Genomic DNA, 27,282 nt, shown 5'->3' with positions numbered 1-27,282 from the left:
AACCATATTTCTGAATGATGCAATCATATGGAGGAGCAAGCTTTAAGCATGTTTAAAACGTGTATTCCAACTTCTATTTGCACATTTTGCAACAGTGAATTGTTTTACTAATTAAAATTGGTCCAAACTATCATCAGACATCACTGTGAGTTTGATGAAAATCACAGTGTAATTGGTATCCCAAAGACAACGTTGGAAAGTTGTTCCTCAACAGAGAGCTCACGATCTCTAAACCAGGCTACACCTAATCAAGGACATTTGAAAAACTGAAATTGATTTGTTTAATATTACCGTGTGATGGCATCCCTCCGAAGGTATGAGATAGGCTGTCCTCATGGTGGCTGCAGGATATCATGTCTGGGCTCTATGTCCGTAGCTTTCCCTAAGTCCAGAGAGTTCCCTTTGGAGTTAGAATAGATTGTCATTATAGTCCATTAGAAGATTGTCATTATAGTCTATAGAATGACGGACATTTAAATGTTCAATCCATCCACACAGCAAACACGTTCCCTTCCTGATCTTAGCGAAGGTTCTCCTTGAATTGGTCTGTCAAGGCATCGTTTGCTGAACTGTGGTTCGTCACTCCTGTACATGGATATCCCTCAGCGCAACCGTTCGATCCACTGAATCCACTCGACTCTCAGTCATCTGCCCATATCTGTGAGCGTCTAGAAAACAAAATTTAAGGTTACTCCATTGTTCTACTATTATTAATGCATGTGCCATAGGGCCTTTCATTCAGTTTCATCAAATTCACCAAAGTAGTTTATGATAGAATCACAACCCTTAAATCCTACACCGTTCATTAAAAACGAGAAGTTTGTGATTGAATTTGAAATTTCCAATTGCACAAATATGTACTAGATTTCAGGACTAGCACTGCCGTTGTCTAGAAATACAAATACCAGAAGCACCCAGTTTCAGCAAACTCGTATGCATAATAACTGTTCTACAGCATTGTGTATAACTGCAATTCAATTTTCCTGGACCACTGAAGTTGCCTAAGTTTTCAAGCAAAATGGGGGTATAGTTAGCATAGCGCACCTCTGCCTGAATAATTGGGTCGATCGAAACAAGGCGGCTGAAGTGGGTTTTTCAAAAGCTAGTTTCTGGAAGGGGTTGGATGTTATTTAAGAAATGTGTTCTTGTCTTAATTTTCTAAAAGCCTTAATACAGACGACCACAACGCTATCCTACTTGACACTTGATTTGCAATTCAATTCCAAACTGAGGTTGCTTGTGCAGTTTGAAGATAAAATCCACCATTTTTCGACTTGATGAAAAGAACACGGCCTGGGTGTGTTCAACCATATAATGTCTTGTCACCTATTTATACTTACGATATATGCGTTGGATTCCTTCGTCATCCAAAATCTTTGAGAGTCACATCTACTCTAGTACGAATTGTAGATCTTGGTTGAGTGGTCAGGGTCTTCTCGACAGCCATTGTCTCAATCTGCAGAGGGCTAGATAAAAGGAAAAATACACTCAAGGACCTATCTCAAAATGAATAGATTGAAACCAAAAGATTTTCTTCTTTTCATTTGGGTGAGATGGTTGTCACTTCAAGTGTCAGGTTTCGTTTTCATAAACTTTCTGGCTTTACTTTTAAGCTCACCTTTCAGGCGAGCTTATACGATATCATGGCGTCCGTCGTCGTCGTCGTCCGTCGTTAACTTTTGAGAAAAGAATGACACGTTTCTTAACCACCCGACCCAGAAGGTTCATAAGGGTGCTTGAAATATAACTTGGGTTTTTGATTTGAGGTACTTTTCAAGATCACAGAGGTCAAAGTAAGCTCTGGTATCGCCATTAGGCAATAGTGGCATGTATCGTAACCGCTGGTGTAACTAACTTGAAATCTTGTACATATGTACCCCTTGGTCAAATGACCTCAGAGACTAAATTTCGTTGTGATTTGATTCATGGATTGGCCACCAGGGAGCCGAGCCGAAACCTGAAAAGGCTATTTCCCCGGAACTAAAGGCTGGATAATTTCCAAATATTTATCATAGGTACATCTCGTAAGGTTACATGACATTATACCCAGGTGTTTAATTTGACGTACTTTTCAAGGTCGCCAAGGTCAAAGTTCGCTATTGGCATCGCCGTTAGGCAATAGCGGCACGTTTCATAACCGCTGGTGTTACTGACTTGAAATCTTGTACATATATACCCCTAGGTCAAATGACAAATTTCGATGTGATTTGATTCATGGATTGGCCACCAGGGGGCCGAAACCAGAAACACAAAAAGTGCTATTTCTCCAGAACTAAAGGCTGGAGCATTTCCAAATATTCATCATAGGTACATCTGGTAAGGTTACATGACATATTACCCAGGTTTTTGATTTGACGTGCTGTTCAAGGCCACAGAGGTCAACTTTGGAAATTTCAACAAACATGGCACGTTTTCTTACTATGTGACCAAGATCTTAACTTGTACAAAGATGCCTCTTGGCAATTCCGACCAAAATGGCAGGCATAATCTTCATGATGCCTCGCCAATTTCATTTGTTGAAGACAGAGTCTTCAGTTTTTAGTCATAATAAGGGGGTAGAGGGTTCACAGAAAAGAAATAATATCTTTTGGCTTCAGTCTATTTGGGATGATTCCTAAGTACAAGTTGACATCAATGACACCCTTCAATTTCTACTCCTTTTTTTCTTATTTTTCTCTGATCGACTCCTAATTCTTGGGTCGTCAATGTTCAGATCGGAATTTCAGCTTTAAAACCAACTTTGTTCTACAAACAAATCCTCAAGTTGGCTACCTCTGTAAAAGTTATTGTTTGGTTTTAACTGATAATGTAACAATAACCACGATGTCACTGCAAGCATCTGGTGACAGTGTCAGTGAGGATTTTGAATAAAAATATGCCTAGAGTAAAGTTACCAATGCTTGCATCCTCCTTCAAACCTCCTTCAGACAGTGATCGACTTTCATCTCTGCAACTTCGCTCGAGTCGGGCTGGCCTTGGTAATGATGAAATCGCTCATTCTCTGTGACACCTACAAAAATATGCAATTATGATTAATGGGTTACAGGAAAATTCGTCCCCGGATAATTCGTCCCCGGAAAATTCGTCCCCGCAAATTCGTCCCCGGATAATTCGTCCCCGAGGATAATTCGTCCCCTAGGAAAATTCGTCCCCGGATAATTCGTCCCCGAGGATAATTCGTCCCCGGATAATTCGTCCCCAAGAAAAATTGGTCCCTGGATAATTCGTCCCCTAGGAAAATTTGTCCCCGAAAATAATTCGTCCCCAGAAAATTTTGCAAAGTTAAAAGTTTCTGACTTTACTTTCTAAGACCCTTAAGTCTTGTCGAATGGACTGTAGTAATAACTACTACTTTCGATTTTTCTCATTCAGTGTAATATCTCTCTTTACTACCCTACTGGCTAGTTACCTACCCCACTATTTTTATAGTAGGTAGAGGTAGGCAGGCAAAATATTTTATTGAAGAATTTAGAGCTTTTCTTTCATTCTGACCAGTAAAAATACTTATTTGAAGAAAAAAAATTTATTTCGCCTGCCTACCTCTACCTACTATGAAAAAAGTGGAGTAGGTAACTAGCTAGTAGGGTAGTAAATAGAGATATAACACTGAATGAGAAAAGTCGAAAGGAGTTGGTAGTAGTTATTTATATTACTAGAAAGTAATGTCAGAAACTTTCAACTTTTGTTAAATTTTCCGGGGACGAATTATCCTCGGGGACGTATATTCCGGGGACGAATTTTCCTCAGGGACGAATTTTCCGGGGACGAATTATCAGGGGACGAATTTTCCTCGGGGACGAATTTTCCAGGGACGAATTTTCTCGGGGACGAATTTTCCGGGGACGAGTTTTCCGGGGACGAATTATCCGGGGACGAATTTTCCTAGAGCCTATTAATGTTAGTTTAAAATTGACATCATAATATGTTCCACTGATTTACCCTTTTTTTTCATCAGGATTTTTCAATTTTTGCATCACATTGTGGATATTATGTGTTAAAATATGAATCTCTTGAAACTGGCTTTGATTGGGGCTCGTTGAAAAATGAATATCACAGACATTGTCAACTGATTTCCAGCTTGTGTTGACGATTTCCTCTTCCAACAACGATCACCAAATAGGGATGAGCATATCATTTGTTTAAATTGCCTTGGATTTTCATATCCATGCTTATGTCTGATATTACTACTGTACTAGCTATTCATAAAACGTAACTCATGATTTGTCTAACTAATCAAGATCATCGAGGTCATGTTGCCCATTTGGCGGTTACTTGAGCATTCTTGGTCAGGTGGTCTCACTCGGGGATAAAAGTTCATGACTTGGCCACCACGTTGCGGGTTCGGAGACATGAAATATGATTTTTTTTCCCTCCTTAACTGCTGGTTGGACAGTTTTGAAGTTTGTTTCATGAGCAGATATGATATCAATCAGGACTAAGTGATGCTCACCCAGTAGACTGCAACATCGTCTTATGTGTCCCTTATTCTTGTGTCCCTTGTTCTTGTGTCCCTTGTCCTTGTGGCCCTGGACCTTGTGGCCCTTGTACAATGTTGGCTTGGGCTGCCTAAAAAGAATCATTTTTTTTGTTGAGGGGTTTATCAAATTTCTGAGTGTTTCTACTGCACGCTGTGTTCACACAGATTTAAAACTGTTTTCCGGAGAGCACTCTCCGGAATACGAATTGGCTACACCAGTTTCGCACCACACTTGGCCTAATTCGCATGCAATTCGATTTGAAAAGTGTAACTCTTGCCGGGTACTGTAGTAACATGCCTTTTTCAGATGAATGTCCCTGCCCTTGGTTGTAATTAGAAGATAATCAAGACAGGAACAAGCTAGTGTGCAATTGCCCTCTGCCAATAGACGGTTTTAATATGTTTTAACGCCCACACTACAAGTTTCAATGAGAATCAGCATCTTTGTAATGTTTCTTTTAATCCAGACGTAACTGAGGAGTGATGCTTACCCTGTATGGCTCCAACATTGGCAGCAACATATCCTTGGGGTCCATCCAGTGTCTTCTCGGCTGACAAGCTGGAGGCCGGCTCTCCTACTTCATCGCCGTCGATTTCAGCGGGCGTATTTTATTAGCTTTGTGAGGCACAAGGAGGTTGAGAATCCTGTTGTTATCCAAAGAGCCCAATGTCTTCGTCATATGTACTAAACTGGTTTAGCACAAGTTCCACACGGACACGCCTGACATATCGTCCGACGAAATTCCGCAGGCTAACAACAGGCCTCAAACCCCAGTCATTCCATCCCCCTCGAGATCAGGTAGGGGATCGCTGGCCAGCTATTGCATACTATTGTTAACATTCGTACGACTTATCCCGCCAACACTCTAAAACAAGGGGACCAATTGAATGACTAGCGACACGCAACCGTTAATTGCCCCCATCAATCAACCACAATGACTCAAGGGGAACACGTACTTTGAACCTAAGTCCGTGTCATCACCGTCGAAACATAGATGAGGACCGTGGAACAAAGTGGCAAGCATGCCTGGGACCCAGCCACCGCGCTATTGACGTGAGTTAGACTCAGTCGCAGTCACGATAACCAAATACACCAAGCGTATAGCTTGAATCGAACCCGATCTATCATCGTCATTGGTCACCTGGCCTGGCCTGGACCAACTGAAAGCTGAATAGGTTAAAATAGATGATAAGTAGGAACCAAAAGAATAACAACTAAGCTAGATAACTACGATAGCTAGATAACTACGATAACTACTCTAACAACTAGAATAACAACAATAGCTACAAAATGAGCAAGTCAGTGATCAGACACACTTCCAACTCTCTCACAATGGTCACCAAAGTCTCCCCCCCCCTCACCTCCCGCACCCTTTTCCAATCCCGTCTCAAACTCACACACACACACACACATCATATACTGTGATTACGACTTTTGAAAATCCACTGGCATGAATTGCTGATGAAGGCGTCACTGTCAATCTATATAACATGTTCAAAACTTGGTGTACATTGTAGCAGTGGCTTTATTTGCTCATTTTATAATATAGACAAGGTAGTTTTAATTCCTTGATCTCTCAGGAAAGTGCACATGAAAAGGTTCGTGCAATTGGGATAAAAGTTGTATGTGATTTGCGATATTTTTTAAATTTCAGTATTAGTTCATATACCTCATTGATAAGGCTTGGTCTATGACAAGTGTCGGACTTGCTTATTGGTTTGTTATATCTTTCACTAGTCATACATGTACTTACAATATCCAACTTTCAGTGCATGGCTTCTATCAGTTTTCACCATGTGATATTGCTTTGAAACTGAAGCACTGAATGCAGGCAAATCTGCCATTAGCATTGTCAGTTAATTCCTTAGCTTGCTGGCAGATTGCTGTAACTAAGAGTGACACATTTGGGGACTGACTTTTCACTTGTGGCAATCAATAGCATTGTTTTACTATTTTATTCTAACAACGGTAAACAAAATTTGACAGTGGCAACTCCATCAACAATTTGGGTAAGTTGTTGCTTGATGCATACCCTTCATCCGATCATCATGCGGTTCATCCAAAAATCTTCGGTTGCAATTGCGGACTAGGTTGGTGGCATCTGTAATGATAAATTCGAACAAATGCATAATGCAATATCACAGCAATTCTAGTGTTTTTAGTCGTGAAATTACTGCCTAAATATGATGTTGAAATACATACATTTTTAGTCATGAATTACGTTTCCTTCATGGAATTGATAGACTTTATTCCTTTTATTTTATACAAAGTTGCCATTCTTACGACTAGTTTTAACAAGGATTTATGCAATTTTTGGAATTAGGAAGTTGAGATTGGTGTAAGGGAAGGGTTTGGGTTTGGGTTAGTGCTTAAGGAGGAAGGGTATAGGGTCTGGGTTAGGGTAAGGATTAAGAGACAAAAGTGAATATGACTGTCGTAAGAATAGCCAGTAGTTTGTATGTAAAATTCAATGGGACCATCAGAACAACAGCTGTGGCCTTGAACTTATGTAAACATTCACGTGAGCAAAACTCGTGATCAACCCAAAACTAGCAACCAATGAGATGGCCATCACTGCTTCAAATATGGCCTCCTGATTTAGTGACTCAATTGTACTCTGCTGACCTGTTCTTTATCGCAAAAGCACGTAATTCTCATATCTTTTGTCATTTGACAGTGGCACCACTCAACCAATCGGAAAGTCAGAATCTTATATACCTACATGTAACCCTTCACCTTGCAAGCCATACTAGTGAGAATCTTTTGTTGCAATTGCGGACAAGGCGTGCGTCATCTGTAATGATAAATTGGCACAAATGTATAAGTTCCAAATTCCTTAAGTTGAGATTATTTTTTAATTTTTAGCTCAGGTGACTTATAGTAGAATAGCTATTCGAGTGGTGTCTGTCTGTTAGTCCCTCCGGATGGTGTAAGGGCCTCTATGGTAAAAGCAAAGTATTACCCGGAAGACATCCCCTGCGAAATTCGACTGGAAATTGTCGGCAAAAGCCGGCAATTTCCACCTAATTCCAAACTATTTTTCCTTGCCAGGAGGCTGGAATTAGCTGGAAATTCCAGAAAATGTCAGGGCTGGAGTTTGGCGGTATTTTGGTAAATGGCAGTGCCAGAAAATGCCAGCTCTGGAAAAAGCTGGCATAACCTGGCATTAGCTGGAACCTTTAAATTTCCAGAGCTGGAATTAGGTGGAAAAATCTTGACCCAGGCCTTCCAGCTGATTACCAATGTCAGGGCTGTCATTTATTGGAAATAGCTGGCATTAGTTGACATTAGCTGGAAATTACAAATTCAGCATGCAACGAGGAATGTCAGGGCTGTCATTTATTGGAAATAGCTGGCATTAGTTGACATTAGCTGGAAATTTAATATTGAGTATGTGACCTGCTCTACGTTTGAATCGATCAGAGCACTGCACACTAATAAACAGGCGTTTTTTGTCACTCAACAGTGACTATGATTAGAATCGTTGTGATATGCAACAAGAAGATCTCTTGTCGTGGAGTAAAACCAATAATCGCTTAGTTTTGACTTTGCTGATTGCAATCTTGTCACACGCACCTGCGATTATCACCACAGACAGGCAATTTTTCACATGCAAACATGATTGCATGTTGATTTTGCTTGATCCCAGGCCGTGCGATTTCCAATTCTAATTCAATTTTGATGGCATCTGCAATTATAACTGCAAACAAGCAATTTCTGTCACACAGAAATATGATTAAAGGTTGCAGGTTGATTTTGCTTCCAACAGAGGTTGCTAGGATGACCAGTTCTTGTTGCGGGCACCTGAAATTATCTATGCAAACAAGTGATTTATGTCACTTGCAAACATGATTGCTGTGGCATTATCAAGTTTTGAGCATATGCCACTGACCTAATCCCTTAGTTTTCTGACACAATCTTGTCACACTGTTATAATGTAAATATCATTCTTGGTGTGTGTTGACCATGGACTTACACGAGCATAAGAGGCCCTATCATATAAAACGTAAGATTATTGCTTCACTGAGGCTCCTTGCAGACACCTCTGCCAGGCGGACACTTCCCCATTGCAGATGGTTTAAGTTGCCACATGACCTGGGTTGGAGTGCTCGTCAATGCCGACTGGCGTCGTCAGGGCTCAATGCCCATCCTGGAGACAGCACGTCATTTACATCATAGCTAATTGTGATCAGTTGATACGATGACGTCATTGACAATCACTGACAGGAAAATTTTGCCTCTCGTTTAATAATATAGATAGTGCAAAGTATTCACATTGTAATATTAGGCTCGTAAGTTTGAGGATCATGGATTGACCAGATTGGTGTGAATTGCCCCAGGGCCCATGGAACATATGTAGGGCCTATACCAATTTTAAGTCCAGACTTTATGAAACGTGCCGCGCTAACAATACGGCCGCCACCGACGATGGACGCCACATCATCGCATAGGCTCACAAGGTGAGCCAAATAAAAAAGAGGTGCCGTTTTAACTGGATACCGTGACATCAACATGATGTTAACCACACATAGCACACTCTGTCACTTTGATGTCTGGAGGGCAGGGTTACAGACGGGACTGACGTCCAAAATGGATGTCCAAATAACATCACTGCACGACCTTGAAAAGAATGATGGAGCAAGCCGACTGTTGATTGACTCCATCACTTACATGAGTCATGAGCTGTGGACATCTCCCATGCAAAATCTTACAGTTATGATACCGTCCGGGTCTACGATCATGCATACAATAATACAGGCTTACAGCACATACACTGATTCAGGCTTCATCATATGCTAAAAAAACAACCTCAAGGCCTGTCCAGATTACCCTTTTTGCATTCATTTGAATCCTTATGTGTTCCAATTCAATTTGTGTAAACTTTGGATATCTTGATATCGAATTCGGGGTAAAAATCAAGAAATAAGAAGAGCTCCCACATGATTTCTTTGTTTGACTTGAAAATTCAAACCTACCAGTTCCTGTCTGAGGTGTAATGCATCATGGGATAGGTCAGGTGATAAGACCACATGATAGAATTGCATAACATAATAGCAATTTGCATAATGCCAGCTTTTTCCAACAATTGTCAGAAACATCGAATTTGAAATTTCCAGCTAATTCCAGCTCTGACAATCTCATAGTAAAGTGACAGAGATTTCCAGCGCTGGAACTTTTACGAAAAGTAAAGTTCCAGAAAATGCCAAGAATTTCCACCCCATGGATAAAGTTCCAGTTTTTGTCAGCTTTTGCCAGCTATAACTTTTCGATGAAACTCTCTAAATTCAAAGTGTCAGCTTATTCCAGCCAAGAGCTGGAAATTCCAGCTATTTCCAACAAAATCCACCTAAGGTAAAATTCATTTCGCAGGGGATTGTCACCTCTGGACTGCATGGCCCTCCAAAAACAGGATCTTGTACAATTTGTGGTGTTTGATCGGTCTGGTGTAAGAAGTCAAAAGATTCTTGGAGGCTGAGATAATCTTTCTCTGTATTGAATGATACCTGCATATTGGATCATACGAGCTCAATCAACAGAATTAATTTTTCCCGCCAAAAAATACAAGGGGAAAATACAAAGACAAGTTGCACTCTTCAAAAATCCATTAGGCCTACAAAAATAAAACACGAATAACGTCAAGATTCAGTTTGACAGAAGGTGATACCCACCTTGTAGAAGATTTGTGCTAAACACAAGTAATTTTGCTTTTCAGATGTTGAAATAAGTCAAAATTCGAGCAAAACCATGTGCTCCTTGCTGGAATGGATGTTCAGCCTGCACTGCACAGTCAAAGCCAAAGCAAGCATTGGAAGGTATGAAATGTGATAGGTAGTGGTTTTATGTAACACACCCATACCTTCTTTCAAGGTTGGCATAGTCTTTTGTTGCTCCAAACAATCAAACAAAGGTGTCAGATGGCCATGGGTTAATCCAAGTTGGTATTGTGATTGGCCATAAGGAATAAATATTAAGTGACCAGTTTGATTTGGGTGGGAATGTATAGGGTGTTTATAAACAATAGTGTTTGTGGTTGTAATGTTGAATATTTTCTAATATATAATTGGGTTTTTTCCTAAAACAGTTTCTTGCAATAAAAACAAATAGCAAAAAATGGTGAAAATTTCAAAGATACTAGCCATTCATTCTCAATTTTCATTGCCAAACCTCTTTTTGCAAGAACTTAAACAGTCAAAAAAGATTTAGTCAACTTTAAAACTAGCAGTAATAAAAATGTACTTGATTAACAGCCAGTAGTAAGTCATGATGTGGTTGTGGTTTGATTTGTTTGTTTTCAACAAGATACAGCTTTTGTTAATAATATCAATTCTGAGGAGATCTGTTTGTGTGCAGGGCCGGAGAAGCAAACTACTACTCATGATTTCCACAGAATGAATAATACCATGAACAATCTAGAAGAGCAAAACCAAACAAAAAGAGAATACTTGTTTGCTTACTTTTCACTTGATTTTCTCGATTGGAGGTAAAGTTATGACTACGAGAAATTTATGAAATTTTTTTTTGGGGGGGGGCAATGCAAAATATCATGGTCAGGGATAAAATCAATGGTCTCTGAAATAGGAGACAGAAATGAGCGACAATATGTGATTTTTTTCAGGGATCAAATTTCAGTCAAATCTCATTCATTGGTCTCCAGTTTTCAGGCAGGAAAATAATATAATCAAGAGGCACAGAAAGAACGACAAGTAACCTTAACTTGAGTGAAACCAAAACACCTGATTTATTTATTTTAATTGGAACTCAAGTTAATGTGATCATCTCAGGGATGAATTGAAATTGGAGATAAACCAGAGTTCACATTGAATAGTTGAACTCTAGCATGAATCCATCATTCCTCGGATGACTGAAATAATTTGCGATCTCATTGAATGGTTTATCTCCAGTATGAATCCACATCCCTCAGATGACAACATTCCCTTGAATTCTCATTGAATGGTTTATCACCGGTATGAATCCACATCCCTCACATGATCACCCATTCAATGCTTTATCACCAGTATGAATCCACCCCCCCCCCCCCAGATGACCACATTAACTTGAGTCCTCATTGAATGGTTTATCACCAGTATGAATCCACATCCCTCAGATGATCACATTAACTTGAGTTCACATTGAATGGTTTATCACCAGTATGAATCCACATCCCTCACATGATCCCCCTTTCAATGCTTTATCACCAGTTTGAATCCACATCCCTCACATAACCACATTAACTTGAGTTCCCATTGCATTGAATGGTTTATCACCAGTATGAATCCGCATCCCTCACATGATCACCCATTCAATGCTTTATCACCAGTATGAATCCACATCCCTCAGAAGATCACATTAACTTGAGTTCACCACTGAGTATGGGTGGCTGCTAGCCCCCCCCCCCCCGGTTAAAGGGACAATATAGGCAGCAGCGAGGCAGGCAAGATAAAGTTACACAAACTCGCCAATAGGGGTCTCTCACATCTCACAGTACGTCGAATTGATTGCATCCTTTTTTTAAAATAAATGTAATCTAAAATCCTCCTAAGCCGCATCCTGATAATAATAATATCGGGCCGTTTCACTCGATACATACTTACTGCGTTGGGAGAAGTCGTGTTGTCTGGTTGTAGCTTGTGTTGTAGGCCCTGTTTCCAAGTGGATGCCCATAGATGTATCCAATCACCTATAGCAGGTCATGTGATCTGTGAGATTTCGCGGGAAATGAAATTGTAAACAAACGCACGTGCGCAGTTCAAATGGTGAACAATTGCGGACTGGGTTTTCCCGGTGTTTTGAAAAGAGTTTTTTAAAGGGGGACTATAGGTAGGAGCTGGTATGAGCTGCGGTAGTGCCATTGAAAAAAAACCTTGTCTTTGAGGATAGGTTTTAGGACATGGTCAATTGAGACATAAGTACCGCAGAACCCAAAAAAGGATGAGGAAAATGAATAAAGGCTCTACACTAAGTCCTGTACCTGCGGATCTGCTGTTTGCAGCACTGTCTACCCTTATTCGACATATGTACTATTTATAAACTACACTCAGTTGATCGAAGTGCATCTTGCAGGGCTATATTTTCATACAGAAACTTGGAAGACCTGGTAGATTAATGTGATACATGTATGTATGGGATGATAGGCCAGATAAATTCTGCCTTTAGTTAACTGCTGCCGTCATGCACCTATTATAGGTTCTTCATTAACCCTTTATTCCAATAGGATAACACGGAAAGGAAAGAATATCTTCTAGAACTTCATATGAAAACCGATTTTATTCCAAAATTACAAGACCACACATCTATTGAATCACGGTTAGGAAACGATAGGCACTGAGGTAACACAATCACCCCGGAGAATCAAATTCCGAAAGTCCATTACGCATCTATGTAAGTAAAATGCGACCATCTTCTGTTCCCGAGTTCCCAGTCTCCCCGACCGTGTCTTGGCGAAAAGACGCTCCCTTGTTGTAAATACCCCATTCACTTCTGATTTTACGTGCTGGCATTGGATCTGGGACTTTTCGGGGACACAATGGTCGAAGTTTAAATTTGATGGGTTACAACCTCGTGCTTATATTTGCTACACGTATATATCCTAGTTTTAAGCCCTTCCACCCACACCTGCGAATTGTCCACAGCATCCCCGTATTTCTTACCCGGATTTCAAGATCCGAAAGCAAACATCGCAGCTGATAGGAAATACGTATTTAGGGATCCCAGGAAAAACCTTTTTTTGCGGAGGACCGACGGAGGGACTCGGAATATCTTTTTAAGAACAAGGCTCTTTTTCAGTCAGGTCACGAATACTAAGCCAAAACAGACACGATGAAACTTCATGACATGGACAAAAATTACAGACAAAACGCCCAAAAAACTATGTACAAATATTTACAAATTGAAAAGTTGCTAATGATATATTTTTCCAATGACGGAGGCATTTTTATGTTTCCCTGTGTTAAACACTCGACTAAGACCAAATCGAGTCTAGCCATGTTTTGAGCGTCTGGGTACTTATGCTTATGCTAAACCAGTTAGGCAAATGTGCGCTTAACCAGTCGGGCCATCGCAGTTATGCGCTTTTTGCGCAAAGTTTTTTAGAAATAACACTGGTTAGCGAGAATTTGGTCAAAATCCCAGACCAGGCGATAGTCGAATCGGCGGTTGCGAAGGGCGAAATAGCTCGTTCGGGCAACATTGCGCCGTTCTGGGATCATTGCCTGACTGTCGAATCAGGAAAACCGCACAGCTCTTGTTTCGAAAGCGCGACAGACACACCCGATACATCTGAAAATGAGCTCACACTGATGACTGACATGGAATGCGTCATTCAGTTGAGAATGTAATTCCAGCTCCTCCTGCTGTCTGTCTGACCATTGGCCATATCCAGCTACTATTCCAATAATGTCCGCTACCCTAGTCTATTAGTTCGTATAAACTTCCTCAGCATTGCCCTGTTTTCGATGGCATTTGGGTCTTTACATCGGCACTCGTCTGTGCACGAGGCGGGGAATGGCTGCACCATGCCTCCTCTCACGGTAGATCTGCAACAGTCGCCCGCATCCCACGAACAGTACTCTCGATTGTTTTTAGCATCGCACCAGCCGTCACCAATAAAATTCTGAAAGGAGGGTAGAGATATATCGTATAGTTTTAGTAAGGCCTTCAGAATACCCGGCCGTACCCGAAGGAGCAGTGGTTTCCTAGAGAAGTGTAGGCCTATACTGAGATTTACCGTTCGGCCTACCCCGCTTCGCTTAATGTGGACCGATCGTAGTTGCCGTAGTTATTGCTAAGTTTTGGCTCTTCTTTTAAAATTTAGAATTTGCTATCGACTGACCTTCCGGCACTCCTCAATGCAGTGCAAGGCCCCAGGCTCTGGCGTCCATGTTCTCTGCCCGGTGCACATGGTCTCGGCCATCTTGCGATTCGTCCGCGGATTCTGCAGCGTTGTTGCGTAGGCCGACGACATGGTGACGTCGTTGTGGGGTTCTACGCATGTTGCTTGGCATTTAGATCCTGTAACAGAATTGGGAATAGAATCATTGGGAAAACAAGCTTATCCACGTTGTTGCTTATTCAGTAACATAAGTGAGTCTTCGCAAAGCCCTCAAAACGCCGACGCGAACGCCTATCCAATTGTTAGCCTTCGTTCTCGGGAGGTCACGTTGGCGTTGGTCACATGTGTCCAAAAACTGGAACGAAATGTGTGACAAATCTTAATATGCTTACTTCAAGCAGCCTTAACAGTCCGACGGTACACTTAAACCCCGGAATGCCCAGTCAGGATACTGTCCAAACCCGCGGCTAAGATGTGATTTGAGGCACTAAGTGTATATACCTACCAACATTAGTGCTCGGACAGCTTAACACAATGTGTGGCGTCGATGTCGGTTGCGGACAGGTCATCCCTGTGAAGTCACATGGCTGAAATTCGGCATCCCATTCGCCAGTGCCAAGACACGTGATCTGCGATGTTGTCTGAAAGTAAAACCAGTCGTGACTTTGCTGTTTCCTTCCCCAAACAACATGCATAACAAAAAGACCGAGTAAAATATTGTTGACCTGATAATTTGGCCAATTATCCATCTGCCTGTCGACTAAATTGTTTCAACTTGCACGCGTGGGTTTGATGAAGTATCGTCTTAATAAGTTTCCTCGGCGACACCAAGTAGATAGTCACTGGAGGCTTGCTGATCCAAGTTTAACACTGGACCAAAACGACCACACCGAAGTCATGGACATTGTGGGCTCAAAAGGAATGTGTGCCGTTCGCTCGACTGCAGGTGGCTAACGAGCGAGGACCGGTAGCGCTGTTCTCATCAGAAGCCGGGATTGAACGTTCGGTCTCTGGGTGGACAAATGAAAAGCCAGTATTCTTGGGCGAAAGCTTTTTTCGGCAGGGTAACTTACCAAATGTATGAAGGTCATTAGCAACAGCACGACCTACCTGGTCTATTCCAGGGCAGAGTAGAGTGCAAATGCTCCCTGGGTAGAAAGCGTCGGTACAGTTGTAGAGGCCCTTGTAGAGCGTATCCTGCGAGGGGCAGGTAATCTTTGTGCAAGGTGGGCCATCCCAGCTTCCAGCTTCATTACAGTGGACTCGACCAACTTTCCTGTGAAAGAGTAACACAGTAAGAGACAGTTAGAACCAAAATGATAACTATATGGGAGGGGGGGTCTTCCTTCTTCGTCTTATTTGAGGTTCGACATTCGCCATCCCAACTCACAATTTTGTGGCCGTCCGAGAAGGGAGGGGCTTTGCTGTGCAAGGTGTTTCCGAATTGAAGTCATATTGATGATGGCGTAAGAAGATGGCCAACTGTTATTGTTTCTTGAATTTAGCACCCTGGAATATTGTTGTCGGAACTTGTGTCAAGTATGACCTCACCTTCTTGCTGATTCTCCAAGAATGTGATAACCGATGTTACATTTGAACTTGCATCTCGTCCCGACCTCCTGATTACCATCGCGACAGTACCTCGTTACCAGAGCAGCATTCGGCAGCAATGGTGGCACAACACACATCACGTGACATGTCGCATCTGCCAATGACCACAAGCCGTCTGCATCGCAGCGGATTATGTTACCAGTTCCTGAAAGTCATAGAAAGATGGAATGGAGAGTCAAATAATATCTTTTAAAGATTGCCAGCTTTGCATATGAGAACATGGGGAGGAAATGCAGAAAGTTTGACGTCTTTGGCGGCATGTGAATTATTTCATCTCGTTGGTAAACAACGCAGAATGGGAAACTCGAACTCCGTTTTGTTCCGTTTATTTTCATATCGGGCCTATACTACGTTCTTGAAAAATAACCCTCCTACCTCTCATTGTGGCAGGTTGGTTGCATCTAAAGGTGCATTGTTTTCCATACGTGGTTCCGTCGGGGCAGATTGCACTTGCGTACAAAATGTCCGGCTGGCCACAGTTGATTGGTCGACAGATGATGCCAGGGCCCGCCCATGCGCCATTGTCGCAGACGACTTCGTTTTGATTGATGGGATCGAGGATGAAACTGAAAGACGAAGATTCTGTTGGGTGCAGCGAACATACGGCACAACTGAAACAAATTTGGGTGCAACGATGGTGTTCAGTAGCGGTTATAAAGATTTGATAACTGGTGGTCGTTGCTGTTGCTGTGGTCAGTGACTGCTCTGATCAACAAGTCGCGGTTTTTCAATACGTTTGGTTGCTTAACGACAGTCATGTTCTGACATTGTTATCGTTAACACAACTTGAAAACGAAGGAGGCTTTTTCACCAGGCCACTTCCACTGCATCCGACTGCATCCGAGTCAATAACGGTGATTGCCGAAGGACTTGAAGATGTGGCAAAAGATCGCTTACCCTTGGTCGCAACTTATCGTGCAGACGTCGCCATCCTCTTGTCCGGTGCACCTTGCCTCGCCATGCTTTACGGCATACAAGCCACAAAGTGGTCGTTTACAGTTGGCATAAGCGACACAACTTCCGGTTTGCGGATTGAAGAGTTCGTTGTCTTGGCATCCTTTGATGGTGATTGGATCGAGATATTTATACGACCGGAGTGCCACGCCCGAAATGGCGATATGGAAGGATCGAAATCGTATCAGTACACCTTCATAGGAGAGAAAAAAAGCAATGAAAATTGACCTAGGTGAATGATTTACCATCGTTCAAAATCCAAGCACTTGGTGGAGTTACGCACGAGCTGACGAAACACTGTTTTTACGCCAGCTCGGTTGCTCTGTGATGCCTCATGCTCGCGGCATCACGGTACCGTTGACTTTTTTCAACACTCTATCGGCAGTTAGGCCAGCAATAGAACTGATGACCAACTTTGAGTGTCAAGAGTTCTTGTGAATCAAAAACAACAAGAAATTAAGATATATATGTAGTTTTATTTCAAACATTCATACCTTTCGCACGGAAGAACGGCTTGCTCAGATCCTGGAGGACATTGACCATGATGGGGTTGTCTTTGCAGTGCAGTCGAACATCCTTGGCGCCGATCTGGTGGGACTTCCCGATATCATCTATCAGTTCTACGGAAAGGGTGGTCGGGATTGGGTTGAACTGGCTCGTCCCGTCCGCGGCCAGGTGGATGATAACGGCAACTGCTATGGCCGCCTTGCGGAACGTAGCCTAGAAGACGGAATCGAATTATAATTTTGATGCAACAATAAGTCGAAAATCTGTAAAGTTGTCCAGCTGATTGGATGCATATTGTGGTTCCAATTCTAGCACCAACAGTATTAAGGTCTAAGGATATCGGTGATGCGGGATTGGGAACGCGAACGCATAAGGAATCGCTCGTTTGCAGGGCGCTTTACCAACCTTCAGCCAGAAGTTGTCGTCTTGGTGATAATGTCCGCAGGGAGACCATGCTCTTTTCGGGTCTATGGATGGTTTACATTCTTGCATCAAGTGTGGCTGTCCAATCACGACGCTCTCTGGGCACTCAGGTGACTGGAACTCCGGATTTGCGATGGCGCCAGTCGCCCATTGGTCAGTAAATCCTTCCGGTGTGAAGAAGCCGCAGTCATGGATGCTGTAGCGACGCTCGAAGTTCTCGCATATACCATCACCGTCGTGGAGGTAGCAGAGGCTTGGTTCACCTAGAATCAATAAAACAATCTATCAATCAACCAACCAATCAAACAACCAATCAATCAACTATCTATCTATCAACGACTGCATGTATATAGTACCTGTCCCCTAAAGCAACAAGAGGAGCGTGAGACATATGTTGACTGAGATCCTCAGGTCGTCACGACAAAATCGGCTGCTTTCTGCAGTTCTTGGGCAGTTCCCCACAGCTTCGTCATCTAAAACTTTGGCTCCGGCCAAACGTCCCGTCTTCCTTACATCAAGAAACAGTCCTGCAAAGTGTGCCTTGGCTGGAAGCAAAAGTAAAATTATTTGTACGTACCACTGCAGTGGAAGAATGATTCCACTTTGCACTCCAGGGTACAGCCATCGCCGTTGAGGGCGTTACCATCGTCGCACGCCTCACCAAGTGTACTGGAACACAACGAAAAGGTTTAATGGAATACATGTAGGTCATTTAAGTGACCCTGTGACTCTCCACTAAAGTCTAAAGGGACAACTTGAACGCGAGATGTTTTGATTTTTACATCTAATCTTCTTCCGGCAGGACTGTGACTCCTCCAAACATGAAAACGCATCAACCTGCGATAAACTGCGCACTAAACGGAATGCAAACGTTGGCGTAGTTATAATTCGTTGGCCGTGTCCGAAACCGCGTTGCAGCATTTACGAAAATAGGTGTGATGCTACATTATCGTCTTCACCTCTCCACGATGCCATTCCCACAATATGGCTGACCGTGTACCACGCTCAGAACAGGAGATGGGTCACTCATCTTCGTTCCCAGAACGGCTTGCACGTGATACGTGTATGATGATCCCTCGCTGACGTCACTGCAAAATAAACAAATGATACCGTTAGAAAGGTAAATTCTATGCAATTGCGATCTGTCTCAGAGTATCCTGAAAACCGAGCTTGATATGAATGTAAAAAACTGGTAACCCTGGTAACTTACTTGTCTAAAATTTGTGGCGACTCCGTGATCACGTGAATCCCTGAAAATGGCGGCGCTCTCGTCACTCGGTACTTCAGCTTTCGGCAGGTAGCGCACATGGCGTGATCCGGTGTCGAGGTCAGTTGGACGGCATCGATAGCGACATAAGGCGTCTTGATGAAAATGCGCACCTGAATGACAATAAAGATGACAAAACGTAAGATCATAAGAAAAAAAGAAAGGTGTTTCGGAATTCGACACAACGACAATAAGACCTGGTAAGTTACCTTACGGTACAACAATCCCAAAGCGCTTAACCTTTTCCTCCGCCTATAAACGAACACCATTCTGTAGAAACCACGGAGCGTACGAATCATCTCAAAACATTTTATTAACATGGATGAAATCGGTACTTTGACATAAATTATAACCCACCTTTTCCACTGGTTTTGCTACCATTAGTCGCCGGGTATACGGCATGTCGCAAAATGCTGTTATTGGCCCCAGCTTCAGCTCCGTCCCGTCCGTGAACACTAGTTCCACGTCCTCTATGCCATCGGAGGTTCCCCAACTCACCCAGATCGTGATGCTGAACAGTGAAAAGGTATAAAGATTAGGCTTTATTACCTCTTGAAACAGTAGAAAACTGGTGCATGCACAGTATATACCTTACACGGATCCGTTAATTCGAGATAAGTACCAGACGTTTAAGTTAATTTCTGGCAAAACACTTTGGCAAGATGATGATACTGCCATTTGATTGGCTGTCGTCAATATGACGTCATAGAAAAATGCCCTGATTTGTTTCTTACACTATACACACATCACTGCAGTACAAGCATGAACCCTTACCTGCTTGGCACCACAGCATGTTGAAATCCCAACACGATGTAGCAGTCATTGTTACAGTATCTGACATTCGGGAGCCACGTCCTCGTGCTTGCCTCACACATAACCTCGGCATCTGGGGCGCCTGGAAGAAGAAAGGTGAATGATAAGCCAACGCGTCTAGGATTGGTCTACAGTTTAGCTCCACCCTTGCGGTATTTGGTACAAACCTTGTATTTTTATGCAATGGTTCCGATGTATCCGTTACGCGACTAACTGTATTTTCCGGAACAAAACAAAACGGAACCAACGCAACAGCGAAACATCAGACTCATGTCTTGCTGAGGGTGATCTTACCTGTTGCTTGGTGTGGTGCCCAAGATGTGACATGTTTCGAAGGATTCGGCGAAGAAGCCGATGCTGCAAACTGCACCAATGACTTGTCTTCCTGGCACAGAGCACACACATCGTCCATTCCCGAGGCGCCGTTTCCTAAAGGCGGTATCCAGGCCAGGGTCAGTGAGTGCGCGGATGTCGAGATGACCTTGGGAGCCAAGGGCGGCGGTGAGGGGGACTTGGCCTGGCGCCATGATTGATATGAAAGGTCAAGGTAACAATGCATCCGCGCAACTTGGTTCGGGCTAAATCTGTCGGTGCAGGCGTCACCTGGAATAAAAAGTAGGTCAAGGTCAAATGTTTTAGGTGTTTTATCTATAATCCCTGTGCTGTGATGACTGTCTTTTCACTTTCTAACCTAAATTCCGCTAAAGAATACAATGAGATGAACCCCATGGCAAACACGTGATGCTCCAAATGTACAGATCTCATGATCGAGACGTTCTTATGGCCTTGGCAGATTGAAAAATGCCCATCCCGTCAGAAGAAGAAGGTCAAATTCTGCGGTTGTAAATTTGCTTTAAAATGTACTCAAAGAATTCAGAAGGCGAACTCACTCGTGTATCCCATATAGTTCTTATACGGGGTGTTGTCAAATACGCTTACTCCGCACACGTCAGTGGCCACGGGTCCCGGATCTTTGCACAGCCCGTTCTGTGGGGTTGGCCCGGTGTCCTCGCAAAGGTCCCCGAGCTCCAATGAAGGACGGCTCTCCAGGCATGGGTCACTGCACGTCATTTCTGAGATGCCGTGGTGGACGTGCCATAGCCCGAGATTGTGGCCAAACTCGTGCACCAGACTATCTGTTTTGCCCGGAATCCCGAACATTTCAGGTTGGACCACGGTTCCGCCTGAAAAAGTATCGTGATTTACGTTTACAATTTCATAAAGTCTCCTTTTATGATAAACTGTAAACCTGTCAACTTGACGCCTCTTTACTTTCTTTTGGTTTTCCAGTCAAAAGCTTCATGATTTAGTATATATCATCTACTTGTATATATTAAAAGAAGTTCTTCATTAACGATAGAAGAACGACAGATACTTCATAAGAGGTACGTTTACTTCTTCAAATCGGGAAACAGGGAAACCGCTTGACATCATGTGGTGCCTTTCGGTCAGTCGACTGTTTCAGGCAAGAGCCCATCCGCCAGCAACATCAGCGACATGTCACTCACCAAGTATCCCATGGACTGTCTTCTCCCAGGGGAAGGTGGCCACCCCCTGTAATTCCTCCATTGTCCAGTCAGCAAAGAAAACATTCAGGTGACCGACGCTGTCTACATTCAGCAACGTCTTGTATTCATCAATGCTGAGATAGCCCCTGAAAGCAGACAGATTGAAAACTCGCTTATCGTGCCATTTATGATTTCCCGAAGCAGAATGTGGAAGACTTCCGGTCATTATGGTCCAATCAGATGTGGTGACTCAGCACGATTCAGAATTTTCACTTTTATAAGCCTGCGACCATTGTAGTGCCTACATGTGCAATGCGTGTTTATGCCTAGAAATTATCTGACCTTAAAGAAGTGAACATAGAGTATTAATTTAGGCTTTTCAGGCCGGTTTTACAGCGACGACCACGAGTAGGAGAGTTACCTAAGGTTAGACGAAGGGTCAAAGCACTGCTGGTAAACATCCGGGTCATTCGGCTGGCAGCAGTCACCTCCGTCCCAGCCGTGGTACTTCTTGTTACAATCTGGGTCACAGTGGCCATTTTGGAATTTAGAGGGATCGCACGGGGTCATTGTAATGTCACAGTCTCCGCCGTCTTCGCCTGTCCGTGGATGGCGGCAGGCCGGATTACAGGCGTCATTGCCCACCTGGAAAGTAAATCGGAGTAATTACCAAGGATTATGCCTAGTTACGCAGCTCATTCGCGTACCCTGCGCGCTGGGTATTAGGGCGTAGGTTGCGCGCAACTTATGCGCGAATTTACGGATGTCATTTGTGATTTGGACTGTAGCAAAGCTTCTGAAAAATATTACAACATTACCTTATCTGGATCGCAGCCAAAGAGTATCGTCCTTTGTCTCAACGATGTGTTTCGAATGGACATCTCGGTCAAGTCGAAGGTGATATTGAAGGGTCTGAAGGCCCTGTTCAGTGCCCGGTGTTGTGTGTCGATCTGGTCTGAGCTGACGGTCGGGTGCGAACCATCGGAGTTCATGACGTTGATTAGTCGATACCTGTTGGCAGAAAGGCATAATATATCTTGGTCAGAATTCTAGAGCAGTCTGTACGATCATTTCTCTTTCGAACCGTCATAGGATATCGCGGTGCTTTGTCGAAAGCTCTTAGCGACAGCAACGATATCGGCCAAGTTTCGTTCCAAGTTTCTCCCTTTCAATTTCCTAGTGCTCGGAATTTTGCTCATGGAATTCCTCCAGCTGAACTAGATTATGCAAATACTGAAAGCTATTTTAAGGATGGAAATTTTGTCTTTATTTTAGCTTGTAGTTATTGGTCCTTGCCATCAAATCATATACATCCGGCAGCCTTTCTCAGCCTTGTTATCATTCCCCCTAATTAGTTTTAACAGCAGAGCTTCATGTTACGTTAGTCAACTCTGTCAGTTTTTGAATTGACTGGACTATATGGAGCTGCAAGGTCTAATGCATGCAACCTCACCTGATTGTTTTTGGTCGTCTCATTTCCCAATTATTGGTGTAACTACGAGTGACGTCAGGATCGTCGCAGACAGTCTCACCGCATGGAGGCGCCACTAGTGTCATATCGTTTGGTTGAAAAGGAATATCAGACGCAACAATGGCCGGAGCTGTTGTTCCAGACAAGTCCCAGTGGTTCATATTGTCGAAATTGTCTCTGAGGAATAGACCGTTGATGCCGGTATCTCGCAGGATAGTGTGGTACATGCTACTGACAATTTCTCGATGCTTCACGGGAAAGTCCCAGAACCTGAGCTCATCCATGGCGCCCCGGAAGTAGGCCCCAGAAGTGACGTTCCCGCCTAGAGTTACTCGGATGCAGCTTCGCCTGGACTCGCTAAAGATGTCCCCGCGCTGGCTATGCCCCGTAGCAACCTTGGCGCTGTTGATATATAGCTGTAACCGGCGTCCATCGTACAGCACAGCCACGTGCACCCATTTTGCCGGTTTGTACAACACATGTGACCAGATTCTCGTCTTCTCGCGAGACCTCTCGGTACGTAAGGAGAAGTAAAAGCGGGCTCCCTGCTCTTGGTTTTCATCTGATTCTGGGATACCTATGCCAAGCGCCCAGCCTCTGTCCCGTGTCAGGGAGGATTTGCCGCAGTCGTCATGGAGGGCTGTAGAAATAATATTACAGGGTGTATCGCCTTAATATCGGAACCCTCCAATATGTGCTATACATTGGCCGTTCCATCCAAACATCGGCAATAAAACTGCTTGCATACTCCCCATCTCCATAACACGCTTCGTTTGAGGTGCAGACCACCTCGAATGATCCGCTCCACATCGGATGATTTCTGCCGAAATGAAACGTGACAATACCGAATTTGTCGTTTTTACTGTCTTGACAGCTTGTCAACGAGTGCCTTTGTTGGACGAACTGGGCTGCTTTAAGGTTACCCTCTTCTTTATTATAAAAACGATTATAATTTACCTGTAACAATATGGCAGTGTCGAAGTCACGCCCATTTTTCGTGCGTTCCCGAGTTGCCTGAATACGGCTCCCATCAAGCAATCCATTCATGACCAACCGCAGAATCGCTCACTCTTTTCACCCCAATTTTTTATGCCCAATACTGGATAAAACCATATCTCGGCAACAAACTAACGAATCTTGATCCGGAGGCCGGTGTCGCAACCCTTACAAGCGACGAAGTCGACCTATACAAAGTACTGTTGGGAGGATTGTGATGTTCCTCACCAAAATGTGATTACGAAACATGATTTCTTTTCAATGTGTTCACGTTGGCATCCATGATGATTTTGATAGAGATGTTCGACAATTGAAATTTAATTAGAAAAAAAACTGTCTGTCAATGCTTATGAATGCAAAATTCTTTGAGCAGAAATTTGGGGCGGGGAAAGCGGACGTTTGTGCTCGAAAATATATGCAACAGACAGAGTTATACGGAATTCGAAAAATTTTGACTTATTTTACCAATTGAACTTTTATTTGAAATAATCCTTAACGAACCCGACTTAGCGGAACTTAAAATAGATTTTGGCAAATAATTTCAATGAATTTCAGGAGCTGCAGACCTAATATCTGACAACTTGTCACGCGGTTTTGAATAGCCAATCACAGTAATCCTTTTTAATTGAAAATGTTTGTCAGTTATGTGGGTCATGCCGGACAGTACACAGCATGTGCCCGACCTGAGCACAACCTACGTGTATGTAGAATAATGGCGGCCAAAGTGATAATTTGGACATGTTCCCAAATAAAACCAGTGCAAAACAATTGTATTCTAAAATCATGATAATATAGACGGTACATTTACCTGCATTCCCAATATCATCCGATTTGTTTTGTCACCGCGGGAAAGCGCAGTAGTGACATTGCGCCTTTAATCTAACGGCGTTGGGCTGACTAGTTTAACCGATATGCTACTTTTTGCCACCCTATAATACTTATATGTAGCAGAAATGAAACTGAGTACTGAAGCACTTGACTCTCAAACGATGCAATATTTTTCTTTGGGATAGAATATGTTTAGAGCAGCAGCAAAATATATCGTTGACCCGCTCTTCTTGGAATCAACATCCGGCTACCATATTTACCATACTTTATATCAAGATTGAAAACTTTTTTGCGAAGTGTGAGCAATATTAATTGGACTTTGGAAAAATCGAGGTACACGTGTACTTGTAGTCCGGGTACGCCTACGTGTTTATTGACACTGAAAACTGCAACTTTTTCGCAATTCTTTTTTGCAATTCGCAAACATTGTTAAGACAATTGAAAAAAAATTCCAGGGGTAATCTATAAGGGTTCTAAAGCTATACTTACTGACTATTGGCACGCCAACGATCTGTCCTCCTTCAGGCTTCAACCACACCTCAAAGGTAAAGGTACTTCGTGGTATGACCTTTTGTGGAGTCCCCGCACCTACAGGAGGGGTGGGGGCCTTCAGCACCAGGGCCGAGTCCCCGGGAAAATATACGGCCGTACCAAACTTCGCCGTCTCATGCCGCGTGTAGACGTATCTGCGCTGCCGCAGCTGGTCGCCGTCAACATCGCGTTGAACCCGTCTTTTCGCTGTATTGACGCAGTTCCCATTTCGGTGCTCCTCCCACTGCAGGGCCTCGTCGTGCTTTGATGCAATATCCTTCAGCGCAAGTGTCTCCTTCCTTGTTAAATCGTCCCAGTCCCTAATAACGAAATCGTGAACTTTTGAAACATATGTCCGTCCGTAGCGATTGAGGCGACCACGCGCCTCGCTCGCACCCCAACTGGCCTCCGTATCTCTTGCATCTAACGACGCGTTATCCTGCGTCTTTCCTGCAGCATTGCAAGAAATAGACCCGGAATACAACAATAATCGCAAACTACATGATAAAACAGCCAAACCAAGTGACTCCATGATGACTAAATTAGCGTTACTGAACCTAAGCTTCTGTGTTTGTCCTTAAGAGCACCCTCCGAGGTGGGTCTTACTTCCTATTAACATGAGAAACGCGCCGCGTCTCTCTTAATGGCTGCATTGACGTCTTTACCCGCTTGAGTGACTTTATGTTATTATACAGAATTCTCGGTAGTCTTATTTTCTTACTTTCTTATTTCGATGATTTTCTTATTAAAGCTAGTGCGGGCAATTAGTTTGTCAAGTGTACCACCTGGTGTGGTGAGTTCTGTTTGGAACCTCCCCTTCGCCTGTCGAATTGTTACAGGGAAAAATATTGTCAAAGGTGAGGGTCGTATTTTGATCCGAGAGCGAGAACGAGATCGAAGTGCTCCATGTCTTTCTGGTGGACGTCATCAAGCCGATTGTATTGTTTCATTGTTTTTAGGCATACATGTACCAGACATTACAGAAGCACTGTTTCTGCACTGACGGACAACAAGCTATGCGATTTCCGTCGTCAAAATGGATTAAAATATGCCATGTAAAGAAAAAACTTATTTTTTTCAAATAGCTTTAACTCAAGCATTCAATCCATAGATTAATATGTCTAAGATTTTTAGTTTTCAATTTTTGTGAATTTTTTCGAATCAATGATACAAGCACTGCGTATTAACGTTTGCCATTTTTCAATGCTATGTTTTTTGGCAATTTTTTGACACATCTTTGACATTTTCGAAAGTACATGCGAACCTAGCGTCATTAATCAAAATTGACAGAATGACTGATGATTTCGTGACGACGAGGAGCGGTAAATATGTTAGAACGCGGCACCTTTGAAGCCAATTACATGTATGATGTATAATATTTTTAAATATTAATCAATCATCAAGCTACTTTCATCGTAGTCAGATAAAATATCAGTAATTCCAAACGAATTGAATACATTTTCTTTCCACTTTTCGAGCAGATTTTAGGAGGTCAACTTCTTTTCATCATTTTGTGTTGAAGATTAATTTTGTTTCGAACTGTATAACTTTAAGCTTTAGGAACATTTGCATATGGACGAACCGAGACAGTTCAATCGGACGATGCTGATTCTTAGTGTCTAGACATCTTGGATTCCTCAGTGTCTCCTTTGGCCCGGTGTAACGTTTTTTGTTGTTCCCCGTATTTTGGTGTTTCCACACAATACGCACTCACCTAGAGCGACCATGACTTTTCAGAAGGGGAGGGGGCAGGGAAGAACGTGTCAGGCTGACTTTAGGCGTTCCCCAATTATGTGGAAACACTCAGAAATATGTTACACTTGGGTATATTTCACCTATATTGGCTTTCAGACTCGTACGGCGGAGCAGTGCGCCTTGCTGACAAACCATGCAGATTCCGGTGTTAAAAAAGTAAAAATCAGGTATTCATTTCAATAACGTTACCACAAAATGAATGATTTTGAGTTTCAACCAAAATGATATGACGCAGATATGAAGTAAACAATTAGGACTTTGACATAACTTCTTCGCGAGATTCCTCGTCAAATATCGGACGATGCACTTTA

The 27,282-nt window shown here is 43.0% G+C and overlaps 1 protein-coding gene and 1 long non-coding RNA gene across 2 annotated transcripts; both read right to left on the bottom strand.

Moving 5' to 3' along the window:
• Window positions 1-398: 398 nt before the first annotated feature.
• On the bottom strand, window positions 399-7,274 carry LOC135501719 (uncharacterized). The gene is made up of 7 exons (XR_010449627.1): window positions 7,201-7,274; window positions 6,511-6,579; window positions 4,969-5,645; window positions 4,451-4,566; window positions 2,895-3,010; window positions 1,341-1,466; window positions 399-668 (listed from the first exon to the last, which is right to left on the bottom strand). It is a non-coding gene; the product is annotated as an uncharacterized LOC135501719 (long non-coding RNA).
• Window positions 7,275-12,715: 5,441 nt separating this feature from the next.
• LOC135501730 (pappalysin-1-like) lies at window positions 12,716-25,810 on the bottom strand. Its single transcript, XM_064793984.1, has 21 exons — window positions 25,175-25,810; window positions 22,844-23,501; window positions 22,209-22,401; window positions 21,812-22,035; window positions 21,391-21,536; window positions 20,773-21,066; window positions 20,177-20,485; window positions 19,844-19,964; window positions 19,427-19,580; window positions 19,013-19,182; window positions 18,762-18,890; window positions 18,380-18,471; window positions 17,785-18,065; window positions 17,367-17,592; window positions 16,816-17,065; window positions 16,294-16,484; window positions 15,859-16,063; window positions 15,418-15,583; window positions 14,813-14,948; window positions 14,308-14,486; window positions 12,716-14,088 (listed from the first exon to the last, which is right to left on the bottom strand). The coding sequence occupies exons 1-21, from the start codon at window positions 25,746-25,748 to the stop codon at window positions 13,879-13,881; spliced, it is 4,908 nt and encodes a 1,635-aa protein (XP_064650054.1). The 5' UTR covers window positions 25,749-25,810; the 3' UTR covers window positions 12,716-13,878.
• Between the last annotated feature and the right edge of the window lie 1,472 nt (window positions 25,811-27,282).

This window comes from Lineus longissimus, chromosome 17 (assembly GCF_910592395.1).
Source record: "Lineus longissimus chromosome 17, tnLinLong1.2, whole genome shotgun sequence".
Lineage (NCBI taxonomy): Eukaryota > Metazoa > Nemertea > Pilidiophora > Heteronemertea > Lineidae > Lineus > Lineus longissimus.
Note: the sequence above shows the minus strand (reverse complement) of the source record. Positions and strands in the feature narration are given on the sequence as shown.